We start from the raw sequence: 15,095 nt of genomic DNA on the forward strand, positions 1-15,095 counted from the left end.
TCTCAGCTCAACTACAGTTTCATGGTGATTTAGATGGAACAGCATCTGTGTTCTTTACCTTGTGAAGCTCCAAGTGGGTAAATTGCCCAAGGTTTTCCATAATTGGGAAACCGTCTGAGCTGAGCACAGAAGGCAGTAGGTCTAGGAACTAATAGCCGGGTGGAGCTTTGAACTGTATGACTTAGAATGGGTCTGATTTAAATAAAAGAAATCCTGAGAAGCCCCATTGAGAGTTCATACTTAGACTCCTTGTGGCCACCCTTCTCACTGAACAAGGTCCACTCTAATCCTTAGTGGGGTGGATTACAAGCGTTTTGACTTGGAATGGCCCAATTTTGAGAACACTAGGTTTAAGTTTTAGTTGGACTAGGTTCAATAATTTTAAGAGGTAGGTGATTGATAATGTAAGAGAATAGGCATACCTGATTCTGGAAATCTTAGATTCTTCCCTCCCTTATGATTTCAGAAAGCTGTTAGAATGGCCCTTTCAGAACTCCCAATTCCCAACCCCACAGAGGGCTCTTGTCATTCCATTCCTCATCAACCTCTAAATTCATTTATTTTTATGTATTTGATTCCTTTTAGGAAGAAAATATCCACCCCCTTACAAGCATTTCTGGACGGCTGAGAGCTAATTTGGCCCGAGGCTGGGGGCTATGTTTTGTGTGTGTGTATAAATTTGCACTGAAGTCTTGTTTCAGAAACCAGACCACTGAGGAGAGCCTGCTGAGCTGAGGCCATGGCCTGCGTGGCTTGGGGAAATGAGTTGGTGGATAAGACTTCTGGGCTTTTGAACTTGCCCCTCCCCTATTTCATACTCCCCCATATGTCTGACCCTGTTTTACCCATTTCGAGTGCAAGCGGTGCAGCACCTCCGAAGCATCAATGCACACACCTGCTGTTGCTTTTGATTTCTGGAAGGCATGTAGTTTCAACTTGTAACAAAAATATTTGTAGTCTTCAATAAACTGTGGTATTTCTTTAGTTAACTCTGGCGTTCTTTCCGTGCATGTCTTTCTGGACACTAGGAACCAATTTTGTGCTGTGGATGAAGGGTGGAGGGTGGCCTTTTTAGTCAAACCCCAGCATAGCTAAAGAACTGTTAACATTTCAGTATGGTGGTTTTATTAAGGTGGTGGTGGGAGGACAGCCTCAGTTTCCAGCCTGTTGATTGGTTGGTAAAGAAAGCTGTTTGTAGAAAACTTCTGAATCCCCATGCTTATATCTCTTTACTTTCTCATTTAGATCTTCCCCTTGCCTCTGATGTAAGCAGAGGGGAAAGAACAAAAAAGTTTAGTGTGTCATGTTATGGTGACAGGTAAAAGAGATGGTGTTCAGAGCTTTTGTTAGCAAAGTTATTTTCCAAGCCTTCGTTCTCACATATGGTTCCCAAAGGCCAAGTGGCTGAGATCTGATAAAGTCATTAGTGATCAGTTAGTTGATGACTCAGGCTCTGTGAAAACTGTGCTAGCCTGGAGCATTGTTCTTAGTCCCTTGATGGCTTTTTAGAAACTGAATTATTAGTCGTTTTGCACTTGTGGGTATAGCTAAGGATGTGTTGGAAAAGTATGGCCAGACATCTCCTTGAATGTGGAAATTCTAATCCCCACTCAGTCCTACTAGTACACCCTTTCTTTGTAGAGTTAACTTGGACAGTGATATCACCACCCTTGGTTAATCAGAAACCAAAGTATTCAGCCTTCCCTGTATTTGTTCACAGCCCTCTGGAGTACCAATACCCATTATTTTCTAGGGTCTCTAGTGCTTACATTGATGGTATTATGGCTACTATACAGAGTATTGTCTTTGTTCCTGCATTTCCAATCCCTTCAACCCCATATCCAAGTTAAGGCCTCTGGACTAGAAGCTGATTTTTAGCTAGCCCAGCCTCTAGAAAGAATGAGACCAGGTAGGGGCACATTGGAACTAAATTCCTCTCTACCACCCGGCTTGAGAATCCAGTTAGTCATTTCTCCCATCCTATGTAGGCCACCTAGCCTCACTACAAAGTGACCAAACAAGATGTTTGAGCCTTTGCAGTAAAAAAAAATTGTTTCTTTTAGTTTGTCTTAAAAATGTTCTATTTATGTCCTGTTTATTACACCTTCACTCTCAGCCCTTCCACACAAACCTCATTAGTTTTAATATTTTACATAAGTAAGTTCTTAAAGTTATACCTGTTACGCAGTGATTTGCCAGACCAGGCACCAGGGTTTGAAGACAGAAGGGAAAAAAGTACTCCATTAGCTCCTTAAGAAGTTCCTGTATTGTTCCCTTCTTTTACCTCAGTGCCTTTAAAGTAGAGTTGGTATGTTGGAGATGAAGTATTTTCTCTTGCTTGGTTTTTGTAGTTCTGTTCTTTTTCCTAGTTGGTGTTTGCTCCTCCCTGGAACTATCTGGACTTAAGATGTGAGAGGGCTTTCCAGGTTAACATGCCACTTCTATTGGGAAAGTTCTAAAGTGACTGTCCAAGGTGGGCTTAACTTTTGAAGGCTGCCTTTTTCCTAAGCATGGGAGGATCTGGGTTCTGGAGTTTGAAAGGAGATTGCTCTTGAATTGTGAGTGAATGAAAGATCCTTTTTTTGTGATTTGGTAACTCTAGTACAGTGCTTCTAAAAACTTTTCCATCAAAGTGCTCCTAACAAAGTAGGAGAAGGATTGTATACCTCTGAGGGGAAGAATTCAAGAGCATAGACAGAAATGCAGTTTTTCTGAAATTTTATCTTCATGGAAACTAATATCTTTTAAAAATCATATATTTAAATTTCTAGTTAAATATTTTTCCTCAAATTTTTGTTTAAAATATCTCAAGCCAGATGCTAGATTATTTATCCATGGCTTTTCCTCTCTCCTTGACCCATTGCCCTATACCCTACGAGAGTAATTTCACTTTGAGGAATACAAATTAAAATGAGGTATTACTCTGGTTTCCTGAAAGTTATAGTGTTAGTAGAGTTTTTTCAGCAAGAAACAGGTGAGTTGGGATATGGGGTCAGAGCTTTTATCTCATGGAGAAGCTGAAGTTGTAAATTGAAAATGACATTGGGTGTTTTGTGTTCACCTAGGCTGTGGGAGATAACCTAACCCTGTCTACTTTCCTACTCCTCCCCACCCCAATGTGCTTAGGCTTAAATTGTGTAAATGGAAATTCATCTTTGTGTCAGCCCTTTAAATCATAAGTATATAGTCTAGAGGCTCCAAGACTGGAGAATCTGGACTAAGTGAGCAGAAGCTCTAAGAAGGAAAGTGCTCTTGAGTGTTGAATTGGACTGTTCTTCTAGTACTTACCTTATGCTGTGGAGGCATGAATTTTGAGCCCAAAAGTCTCTCTTCAGTAACAGAAAGAGCCACATAACCCAAGTCTTCAGGGACAGGACTGAATGGAGTTTGGGTGGATTTATTTGAAATGGACATTAAAAGCTTATTACATTCTTGTTGGGTATTGGCACAAAAGTATTTTTAAAATTGTATATGCTGGGCTGAGCCCGTGGCTCACTCGGGAGAGTGTGGCGCTGGGAGCGCCAAGGCTGCGGATTCGGATCCCATATAGGGATGGCCGGTTTGCTCACTGGGTGAGCGTGGTGCTGACAACACCAAGTCAAGGGTTAAGATCCCCTTACCGGTCATCTTTTAAAAAAAAAAAAAAAAAAAAAAATTGTATATGCTAGTGAAGTTTGATTATATCCCCTTGCCCGCCCCCCCCCCAAAAAAAAACACAACTCACCTCACTCACACATAGGCTCAGCACACACCCAGAAAAGGCAAAGGAACATTTAGGGAGCTTTTGTATCACAAACTCTTATCTCTCAGGACTGACCTGAAGCTGGAAAAACAGACCAAAATTTCCTTGCAGTGCTATAGCTAGAAAGGCTGCAGACATCACCTCATCCCACAAATATAGGCCAGGCAGCTAGCTGAGCTAATCCTCCTGTCTGTTTCCTCCTCTCCCAGGTGTATCAGTCACCTCCAGTAACACGGGCGTGCCAGATATCTCGGGTTCTGTATACTCCAAAACCCAGGTAGGTGCCTGGCTCTGGATAGAAGTGGAAAAAGAGGGACATAGAGGAGATAGAGTTGCAATGTTGAGGGCCGAGCCCGTGGCGCACTCGGGAGAGTGTGGCGCTGGGAGCGCAGCGACGCTTCCGCCGCGGGTTCGGATCCTATATAGGAATGGCCGGTGCACTCACTGGCTGAGTACCGGTCACGAAAAAGACAAAAAAAAAGAGTTGCAATGTTAGAATAGAAATACGGTGAACAAGAACAACCCTAGTAGAGGTGTCAGGAAACACATTCTACCTCATTTCTAAACGAGTGGTCTTCTCTAAACCTCAATTTCTCTAAGACATTAAAATTTAGCCCTCTGAGGCAAAAAACAAGAAATGTAATAGGAAAGTGAGGTATGGCAAATTTTTTAAAATGTGTCATGTGATTTACTGTGCAACTGTCCTGGCCCCTTTACCTACCCACTCCCAATCTTTTTTATAACTTTCCAAGAGAACAAATACAAGAATGAAGGAAAGCTAGTTTATTACATTCTTTGTGAGTAAATCTTTAACAGAGTGGGAATGGGAAAAGGAGACAATCCAATAACTGGGTGAGGCATTTGAGTTATCCACAGGTTTGTGTTGTGTTGCTTTTATCCCATAACATAAATAATTAAAAGTTTGCTATAAATATTAGGGGTTTGGGGGGGAGTGTGTCATGGCCAAAACCTTTAACACTCAAGATACCTCTGTGTGTATTCATTTCTTTTGAAACATCCAAGGAGTTCTAGTTTCTATCCAATTCCAGGGGTAGGAATGCCAAGAGTAGTCAGCAAATTTAGCTTTGTTCATAAACTCCTGTGACATTAGATTTTACAAAGTACTTTCACATTCATCCTCTCATTTGATCCTTGTGACAGAAAAGTCAGTTAGCATCCCTGTTTTATGTATAAGAAAATAGGCTGAGAGATTGAGTAATTTGGTCACGATCACACAGCTATTAAAGGGCAGAGCTGGGGACTGAGATCTGAATATCTGACTTCAGGTGCATGGTTCCTTCAGTGACACCATGCTGCTTTCTGTGGCGGGGGGAGGAAGCTTGGGCTCAGAAACTCCCAGGATTCATTTGCTGATCCCTTTTGCGCTCTCTCTTCCTGTCCTCCTTGATAGCAGTCCTTTGAGAAACAAGGTTTTCATTCCGGTACTCCTGCTGCCTCCTTCAACTTGCCTTCAGCCCTAGGAAGTGGGGGGCCCATCAATCCGGCCACAGCTGCTGCCTACCCACCTGCCCCCTTTATGCACATTCTGACCCCCCATCAGCAGCCGCACTCCCAGATCCTTCACCATCACCTGCAGCAGGATGGCCAGGTAATAGACTTTCCCCCTCTGTCCTTTCCCTTCCTCTTCCTTCCTGTCCCTTAAAACTGCCTCCCCTTTCCTTTTCTTACCCTTCCTCAGCACCACCTTCACCCAATCCCTTCCCAGCGCCAGCCATGGGCACACAGCACATACAGACACAAGCGCACATAACACTAGCAGCCAGCAAAGGAAATGTCAGAGAAGGGGCCAGTTTGAAACCTTTTTTGCCCAATTCCTTTGGTGCCTTTCTCCTCCACCTCGTCCCATGGCACAGTTGTCATCCCATCAGACCTGGGTCACACTTCCCCTCATACCTCTCCCAGTCTTCCCCCTTCCCTGACATTATAGCTTTTTCCTTCTAATGGTGGAGTTCTATTGTCAAAGTTTGTCCCTTTATTTTCCATATATCCTGGTTCTGCCTCAGCTACCATATTTGCAGATGATTCTCTGTTGCCAGCGCCAGCAGGAGGAGCAGGTAATGAAACTGAATGAATATGCTTGAACCCACTCCTTTTCAGTCCTCATTTCACCTCCACAGCCTCAGGGAACTTGGAAAGAAAAGACTGCGTGGTCACAAATCGGGATACACAAACACAAACACCTTGCTGAGCTCTCTGGCCTCCCCTTCCTCTTCTCCTCCCCTCCTCAACACCCTCTTTATCTTTCTATCCTTCCCCAACTCTGGAAACACTTGGTTACCAGAATGGAAAAGATTCGTGAGGCAGCATCTGGAGACCTCAGACTGTCTGTCCTACCTTGCTCACAGATGTTATGTGTGGTATGGATGGGGATCCGTAGGATGGTGCAAGTGACCTCTTGAGAGCTCCATCATAGGTGGCTGGGGAGCTAGAATAAGGGCTTCCTTGCCATCAAGGACAGCTTTCCAGTTGAGGCATTCATGGGGATCAATGAAAATGAAATCACATTGTGATCACTCATCTCTAAGAGGCCACAATTCTCTCTAGATAGTAGCTTTCTTTCAGAGAAGGGGTGGGTGGTGGAGTTCTGGGAGGAGGTAGAATTGAAAATGATTGAAACTATCTTGTCTCCAAAGGTATCTTGTCCTCTTTACATCTTTCCCCTATTTAAAGGTCAAAAATGCTTTCTTGTTTGTAAGAGAGGGTCTCTAGCAACTATGTAGACCAAATTTTCTGTGGTTGAGAAATAAACTTCATAGTAGTTTCTAAGTAAGGGGAATGGCAGAGCATGACAATTTGCATCTCTCCACCTGAAGATAATACAGATGTGTCCCACTAACTAGACACCTTTTTCCTCTTCATGATCCTCCCATTCCCCTGCAGACGGGCAGCGGGCAACGTAGCCAGACCAGCTCCATCCCGCAGAAGCCCCAGACCAACAAGTCTGCCTACAACAGCTACAGCTGGGGGGCCAACTGAGGCCCTGACCCTCTTCTCCTGGTCCCATCTTCTGAGAGGGCTTCTCAGCCTGGAATCTATGGAAGCAGCATCAAAGAGAGAAAGAAATGGGGGGGGATTCCGCTGCCCCCCAGTCCCAGCGGCCCACCCTATGCCTCAGCTTCATGTCTGTCCCATTCCCATACCATTCCTACTCTGTTGTATGTATTATAGGATTTGTATTTTATCCTTTTTCTTTCCTTCCTTTCCTCTTCCTCCTCCTTCCCCCTTGCATTCAAGATTATGAAACTTGCTGTGGGCCCTGCCCTTCCTTTGCTTCCTCCTGTTCACCCTGGTGGTGTATGGGTGAAGTGGGGAGGAGGGACTCCCAAATATATATCAGCCCAACAGCCCTAAGTCTCCTCCTTTATTATTAGGAAAACAAAACAACAACGAAAAAATGGCGTCATGAATATGAACAGCATTGTCAGATGAATTAGTTGAAGTGGTTTTTTTTTGTTTGTTTTATTTTGTACTGTGTCCTCAAATTTAATGGATTAATGTGTCTTGTATATATAAAAAGAAAACCTCTACCTTCAGCCTCTGCCCATTCTTGCTCCGTCTAGGATATCCTCAATCTCGTCGATGACCAGCTTGGTGAATAAATATTACTGTACCAACTGGGCCTCCTGTAGCAGGCCCCGAAGGCAGTGGAATAAAACGAAATCTTTGCCCTTTAAGAACTCCTCTGACCTTAATGTGCTAGTATCTTGCCCTTTAGGGGATTCCCTTTCCTTAACCCCTAAGAATTTCACAACCTGATGACTGGAAAGAACCACCACAAATCTTCCTGCGGCCGTTCCCCCCAGGAGTAGACTACAGTAGTTCTTGATTATTGAGTGCTTTCATGTAGCATAGCTATACCCAATCCCTTGAAAAAAGGAGTCTAGAGCAAGGCCTGGGGTGGAATGGGGTACAGGAAGGGAGTTGAAAATCAATGATAGGGGGCCGAGCCCGTGGCACACTCGGGAGAGTGCGGCGTTGGGAGCGCAGCGACGCTCCCACCGCGGGTTCAGATCCTATATAGGAATGGCCGGTGCACTCACTGGCTGAGTGCCGGTCACAAAAAAGGTGGTCAGTTAGCTCCGTTGGTTAGAACACATCCTTGTAACACCAGGGTCAAGGGTTTAGATCTCCACACTGGCCAGCCACCAAAAGAAAAAAAAAAAAAAAAATCAGTGATGAAAAAAGGGATACTTATAGTCCCCAATTCTTTATTCCTAATCAGGCCTTTTCACTAGCTTCTCTTCCCTTATCTCTTACAGATCCTTTATCTTGCTGGTTGCAGAGCCTGCTTATAAAAACTAAAATAATCCTTTGTGGTTATGGCAAACTCGTTAGCTGCAGAGATAACGTACATAACATACTTACATAAGGAGGGGGGGTTGGGGGAGGTGGTCGGTATGGGGATACGAACCTGTAACCTTGGGGTTATAAGGCTGTGCTCTAACCACTTTTGCTAGCCGGCTATTCCTGTCCCAAAGTCTTTACTCAGCTCTGGGGGATTCAATCTAGAAAGAGCTTGGTAAAGCATTTTTGTCCATCCCTCTAATATTAGGTGTCTCCCAGGTCAGTCTAGAAACACGACCGAGGAAGGGGGCGAGGTGGTTTCTGCTGGTAGGCTGGCCGTCCTTGGGTGGGCGGTCCAGGGGTGAGGGAGGGCCTCAGACAAGCCCATCTGTGCGTTAGGGCTGCCCTCTGGCGGCTTTATCCGGGGTCAAACTCTCGAAACACATTTTTGGACCGAGTTAGTCGGCAGTAAGGAGAATCGACTTAGGGGGGAGGTGATCACCGGAAAGTAAAAATTCGGCACGCCAACTTCCCTCACAGAGAGCTGATCTCTTGGAGAATGACCGTCCCTACCGGCTCCACTTCCACGTCCGGCTTACGGTCGTTTTACGACAATGTGTCCGGATCGCAGGCTTGCTTTCCGGCAGCGCGGACTGACGCTTAGCTCAATTTCCGACGGCTCAGTGTAGGCTGCCCCATGGTGCGAATGGGCCACGGGAGGGGTTCAAAGGTTGGAGACCCAGTACGAAAATGAGCCTCTTTGATCTCTTCCGTGGCTTTTTCGGCTTTTCTGGACCTCGAAGGTGAGAATAGGGCCGGATCGGACATTGAAGGGGGAGGTCTTCTGCGAGGAGTTTGATCCCTTACGCCCTATTTTTGGAAAAACATCCTCTACCCCACTCCTTCAAATCCTGCGGAGAGGACGGAAGTGGCAGCATTGAGAAGTCACCCCGAGACAGTAACCAATGCGGTCGTTAGGAGGAGAAATAGGTTTTCTCCAACTGGGGTGATGAAAGAGGGGCCCAGCGGGGAAGACAGTGGGGTTCTGGGGCAGAGGACAATGAGCAAGTGAGCAGGACCTTGGGGGGTGGGGGGGCTGGGGTCACTGAAGAAAAGCCAGGGGAAGGTTGTTTGGGAAGAGTTGAGAAATGAGGGCTGACTTTGATAAAAACTTAAAACAAAACAGTTAGCTATTATGTTTTTGATTTTATATCCAGTCCTCCAACCCTCTCCCGAGCTTCCCGGACCCTTGCTCTTGTCCCGCTTTTCCACCCATGAGTTGATTTTATTGCTTAAATAGTGCTGAAATCTTGGTGGCCAATCTGCCTCCACCCTCAGACACAAAGATCCCTTTTTTGGAGGGATGACTCGAGATGAAGATGAGGATGATGAGGAAGAGGAAGAAGGAGCCGCATGGGGCCATGGGAGCCGGAGATTTGATGGTCCCCAACCTCCTGAGGAATTTGGCTTCAGCTTCAGCTTCAGCCCAGGAGGAGGGATGCGTTTCTACGATAACTTCGGCTTCGACGACCTAGTACGGGATTTCAATAGCATCTTCAGCGAAATGGGGGCCTGGACCTTGCCTTCCCACCCTTCTGGTGTGTGGCTTTACCTGAGGGAGAACCCATGGTTTCTAGTGCATTGGTGGGTGAAAAAAGATCCTTCAGGGAGTAGTTGGGGGATAGGAAGTGTGAGTAGACTGATGATTTAAGGGGGATTTAAAGAGCCCAAGTCCTTTTCCACCCCAGCATCCACTGCCACCTTTCTGCAGAACTTCCAGGTACTGAGTCAGAGACACCTGGTGAGAGACCACGAGAGGGACAGACACTTCGGGACTCAATGCTTAAGTATCCAGATAGTCACCAGCGCAGGATCTTTGGGGGGGTCTTGGAGAGTGATGCAAAGACTGAATCCCCAAAATCAGCACCAGACTGGGGTTCTCAGAGACCTTTTCATAGGGTGAGTACCCCATCTGGGCCTGAAGTGAGAACCTATGGGGAGACCACTAATAAAGTGCAAGACTAGAATCCTTGTTGGAATCAGTCTTGTTGATAGACTTGGGTTGGAATCCTGGGCCCTCCACTGTGTGTGTGTGTGTGTGTTGTGTGTGTGTGTGTGTGTGTGTGTGTATTTTTACGTGTATGTGGCTGGCGTGTGTGTGTGTGTGTGTGTGTGTGTGTGTGTGTGAGTATTTTTACGTGTATGTGGCTGGCCAGTAAGGGGATCCAAATCCTTGACCTTGGTGTTACAACACCATGCTCTAACCAACTGAGGTAGCACTTTTTTATGTGTTTATTTGTATTTTTTTTATATTAAGCTTCTTGTAGGATTTTCTTCAGGAGAAAATGGGAGTTCTGTTTCTCTTAAAAAAACAAAACAAAATACTGGTCTAGATGATTCTTGGATAAGGCAGAATTGTTGGGGGAGGACAGGGAATTATCAGTTCAGGAAGTCTTTTTGGTAGAACACTACGTAAAACAGCCAGGAAGGAGTAGGTAAATAAAGCTATCCTGAATGGAATTATTTCTCCTGGGAGAAGGGGATTTTGGAACTTGGGAGTGGTTTGGGATCTGTGACTCATCAAGTTTCAGTTTGGAAGGTGTCTTTTCACTTACTGTGGCTTCTTCTGCAGTTTGATGATATATGGCCTGTGACCCCACATCCTAGAGCCAGAGAGGACAATGGTGAGTCAGGAGGGAGGGGACATTTACCAGCCCTCTGTTATTTACCTGAAGTTCTGTCTGTACTCCCTTTATAAAGTTCCATTCTGCCACACTTGTCCCCTTTTTTCCTTTGGACTCTCTCTCCTGGTTCTTCACCTCTCTGCTTTTCTAGATATTGATTCCCAGGTTTCTGAGGAGGGCCTTGGCCCAGTTTTACAGCCTCAACCCAAATCCTATTTTAAGAGCATCTCTGTGACCAAGATCACTAAGCCAGATGGGGTGAGTTCAGAGAGAGGGTTAAAGAAAACTGTGGCCAGGGAATGCCCTGGAAAAAGGGATCTGTGTAAAGAAACATAATCCTTTAGTAATGTTAGGAATTTGGTGGGGGCTTGTCCTTGTAGACAGTAGAGGAACGCCAGATCGTGGTGGACAGCGAAGGCCGGACAGAGACCACAGTAACCCATCAAGAAGCAGATGGTTGTCCCAGAGATGGTAAGTTAAGAGTATGTTGCTTTTTTTTTTTTTTTTTTTTTTTTGCGGCTGGCCAATACAACAGGGATCCTCCCTGGACCTTGGTGTCATGAGCACCAGGCACTAACCAACTGAGCTAACTGCCAGCCCCTGACTTCTCTTACGTTCTTCGGGAAGGGAAACTTTTGTTCTTCTACCCTTTAATATTATTTCTCTCTAGTCTCTTTTGTTTAGCCCATCTATATGTGTGACTTTCTTCCTTAGATCCAGAATCACCAAGACCTCCAGCCCTGGATGATGCCTTTTCCATCCTGGATTTATTCCTAGGACGATGGTTCCGGTCCCGGTAGCTTTGTTAACCCTCAGAAGCCTTCGGGTGCTTTCCACCTACTGCCCATTGCCCACCATAAGTAAGCTTAGATTCAGTTTGGATGTGTGAAAGTGTATTGGGGTATATCAGTATGTCACTCACCCAAACTGACCAATAAAACCTTTATTTATGTTAATTCCTTGGTCTTGGTTTTCTCAAGGCTGTTTCACTTTCTAGAACCATCCAGGGCTTCCCGAATTATCTTAACCCACGAGCTTCTCTTTATTTCTTTTTGTTCCACTTCCAAAACCTGATTTGATAAGTAAGGGTCAGGTACTAGTAGAAAATGATTTTCCTTATTGAGGAGGTAACTGGAGATTATTCCAGGAAAATTTCTAGAAAGGGATGCATCAGATTCCAAAAAGATAGTGTGTGTGGAAGTAGAGAATAACTGCTTCCCTAAGTGTGGGATAACTGACTGGGTAGTTCATGAGATAACTTGAGGAAGTACATGGGCAAATATTTCCTGCTTTATTATGTTTTTGTTTTTACATAAGAGAAAATATAAACTAGCACAAACATTACTAGATCTGTTCCTCATTAAAAAAATTTTTCAATACTGTGGTTCAGAGTGGCAGATCTTACACATTTATTTATCTGTTCCCTCTGGAAACCCCACTAAAATGACAATAAGGGAAGTTTTCTTTTTTTTTTTTTTTTTCCGTGACCGGCACTCAGCCAGTGAGTGCACCAGTCATATCCTATATAGGATCCGAACCCGCGGCGGGAGCGTCGCCGCGCTCCTAGCGCAGCACGCTACCAAGTGCGCCACGGGCTCGGCCCCAGGGAAGTTTTCTAAAGAGGTGTGACATAAAAACAAAGGATAGGAGGTGATAGTAGCGAAACTTTATTTTTCTTTTATGGCCAGTGTTCTTTTATCTTTTACAAATCTCTTTTAAACCAAGGCTAAAAGGATACTTTCTTGTATTATCTGCTGTAAGTTTTATAGTTTTTGCCTTTTACATTTGGGTTTTTTTTTAAATTTTTTATTTTTTTGGTGGCTGGCCAGCACAGGGATCCAAACTCTTGACTTTGGTGTTACAAGGCCACATTCTAACCAACTGAGCTAACTGGCCAGTCCCCCTACATTTAGGTTTTTAAATCCACCTGGAATTTATCTTTGTATATGGTATGAATTGGGACCAATTTCATTTTTTTCAATTTGGGAAAAATATACACATACACATGTATATATATTTATAAATAAACACACACACATACATACATACACATACATAACCCCCTGTGCTGGGTTTTCTATTCTATTAATCTATTTATCTTCATACCTGTATCACACTTTTGAATAAAGTTTTAATTAGTAGAACAAGTCTTTCTACCTTTTTATTATCCTCTAACTCCTCTACTATATAAGAATACAATTGATTTTTCCAGTCAGCTTTTTAGATAGAGTTCCACCATAAATATAAACAATAGACTGGTGGAAATCATCAATGAAATAAGTCAAGAAAATTCCAGAATTGAAGGATATTACTTCTACCCTGAGAAGGCCCACCATGTGCTAGACACCAGGGATAAAAATAAACCCACTCCTAGGCACATCATGTGAAATTTTAGAACACTAGAGACAAAGAATTTAAAAGGTTATAGAGAGAGGAAGAAAAAAAAAAAAAAATACACACGTTGAACCAGACAGCTGCCAAAAAAAAAAATCACAGAGGATCAGGAATCAGAATGTTCTCACACTTTAATGGCATGGAGAACTAGCAATCCCACTACTGGGTATGTATCCAAAAGAAATGAAGTGGTATGTTGAAGATATGTCTGTACTTCCATGTTCATTGCAGCACTATTTACAATAGCAAGATATGGAATCAATCTAAGTGTCCATCAATGGATGAATGGATAAAGAAAAAATGTGTATATATACACAGTGGAATACTACTCAACTTTTAAAAAAGAAGGAAATCCTGTCATTTACAACAATGTGGATGAACATGGAGGACATTATGTTACATGAAATAAGCCGGGCTCAGAAAGAGAAATACCACATGATTTCATTTATATATGGAATCTAAAAAAAAAAAAGTTGAATAGAAATAAAGGGTAGAATGGTGGTTACTGGGGGGTGGGGTAGGTGGGTGTTGGGGAGATGATGGTCAAAGGATACAAAATTCCAGTTAGGATGAATAAGTTCAAGAGATCTATTGTGCAAAATGGTGACTATTGTTAATAACAATGTATTGTATTTTTGAAAACTGCTAAGAAAGTAGATTTTAAGTATTCTCACTACAAAGAATAAGTACTGTTAGGTAATATATATGTTAATTAGCTCATTTAGCCATTCTACAATGTATACGTACATCAAAACAGTATGTTGTACACGAAAAATATATACATTTTTTGTCAGTTAAAAAAAGAAAGGGCCGGCCAGTTTGCTCACTTGGGAGAACGTGCTGCTGTTAACACCAAGGTTATGGGTTTGGATCCCTGTACCTACCAGCTGCCAAAAAAATAAATAAAATTTAAAAAAGAGGAAGGCTGGGGCTGGCCGGTTAGCCCAGTTGGTTAAAGCATGGTGCTGACAACATCAAGGCTCAGGGTGCCATCTCTGTACCCGCCAGCTGCCAAAACAAAACAAACAAAAAGAAAAGACAAAGGAGCAATACTTTGAACATACTGTAGGAAAATTATTTTCAATTTAGAATTGTATACCCAGTAAGCTATCAAATGTGTGAGTATAATAGACATTTTTATACTGAAAGTTCTCAAACATTTGCCTCTTATGTACCTATTCTTAGGAAACTTCTGGAGGAAGTGCAGCTCTGTTCAGGGATCTCTCTTCATTAGAAAATGGGATCCAACTCAAAAGAGGGAAAAAGAATCCCCAGAATGCTGAGGTTCTAAGATACAGCTGTGGTTTAGATAGAGGAAATGGTCTAGACTGCAGTATGTCAGAAGGCTCCAGAAGAGATCTTTTCAAAATGATGTAACTAAAAACCTGGTGTTTTTAGTTATTGAAAGATTTTAACAATTGTAGGGCAGGTGAGTTTGGGGTTGAATAAATAAGTACCTTTAAAAAAAAAAGAATAAATGATAAATATCTAGAAAACTAAGCTAACAAAAAAGACAGATAATTACCATATTAATACCATGGGGGGAGATGGTAACAAAATGAGTTTAATTACATTCTATTGTATGCCCCAGCTTTAAATAGAATTAATATTATCATGATAGCATAAACAATCTGCTCTAACCAAAGGTATATTATGTCTAACATAGAGGAAGATAGAGGATTTGGTTATGCATAATGTTTGTTGTGGGGAGGGCAGTGTGCAGTGAAATCCTGATCTTCCATAGTGTAAAAGTCCATCGTATCTACTAAAGAAAAAGTAGCACTATAAACATTATTTAGAGATACAGTGGTAAATATTAAAGAAAACATTTTAAAAGTTTGAAATGGTTGCTTCTGGGGAATGGAAAATTATGGGGGATATCGACATTAGAGTCAGGAAGCTGCTATTTTTCATAAGGCTTGTAGAATTATTTGGCTCTTTAAATATCCATATATTACCAATAAATTAAA

General features: G+C 43.0%; 2 protein-coding genes across 15 annotated transcripts in view; both read left to right on the forward strand.

The window, feature by feature from the left end:
* Window positions 1-7,290, forward strand: part of UBAP2L (ubiquitin associated protein 2 like) — a 39,833-nt gene extending 32,543 nt beyond the window's left edge. For 6 of the 13 annotated variants that reach the window (XM_063103625.1, XM_063103624.1, XM_063103621.1 and 3 more), the window contains 4 exons: window positions 3,952-4,019; window positions 5,154-5,351; window positions 5,767-5,817; window positions 6,644-7,290. In XM_063103625.1, the coding sequence (XP_062959695.1) occupies window positions 3,952-4,019; window positions 5,154-5,351; window positions 5,767-5,817; window positions 6,644-6,739 (413 nt within the window). In that variant the 3' untranslated portion in view covers window positions 6,740-7,290. Of the gene's footprint in view, window positions 1-585; window positions 985-3,951; window positions 4,020-5,153; window positions 5,352-5,766; window positions 5,818-6,643 lie in introns of those variants that run through there. The other 7 variants (XM_063103627.1, XM_063103631.1, XM_063103629.1 and 4 more) reach the window with 2 other exon arrangements.
* A 1,426-nt stretch (window positions 7,291-8,716) lies between these two features.
* On the forward strand, window positions 8,717-11,687 carry HAX1 (HCLS1 associated protein X-1). 2 transcript variants are annotated; one of them, XM_063106240.1, is made up of 7 exons: window positions 8,717-8,850; window positions 9,386-9,645; window positions 9,819-10,006; window positions 10,680-10,731; window positions 10,883-10,989; window positions 11,112-11,202; window positions 11,446-11,687. In XM_063106240.1, the coding sequence occupies exons 1-7, from the start codon at window positions 8,798-8,800 to the stop codon at window positions 11,529-11,531; spliced, it is 837 nt and encodes a 278-aa protein (XP_062962310.1). In that variant the 5' UTR covers window positions 8,717-8,797; the 3' UTR covers window positions 11,532-11,687. The 2 variants fall into 2 exon arrangements, with proteins under 2 accessions (XP_062962310.1, XP_062962311.1); XM_063106241.1 differs by having other exon boundaries at window positions 8,765-8,850; window positions 9,348-9,645.
* Window positions 11,688-15,095: the final 3,408 nt, after the last annotated feature.

The sequence above is a fragment of the Cynocephalus volans genome, chromosome 8 (assembly GCF_027409185.1).
Source record: "Cynocephalus volans isolate mCynVol1 chromosome 8, mCynVol1.pri, whole genome shotgun sequence".
In the NCBI taxonomy this organism is placed as follows: Eukaryota; Metazoa; Chordata; class Mammalia; order Dermoptera; family Cynocephalidae; genus Cynocephalus; species Cynocephalus volans.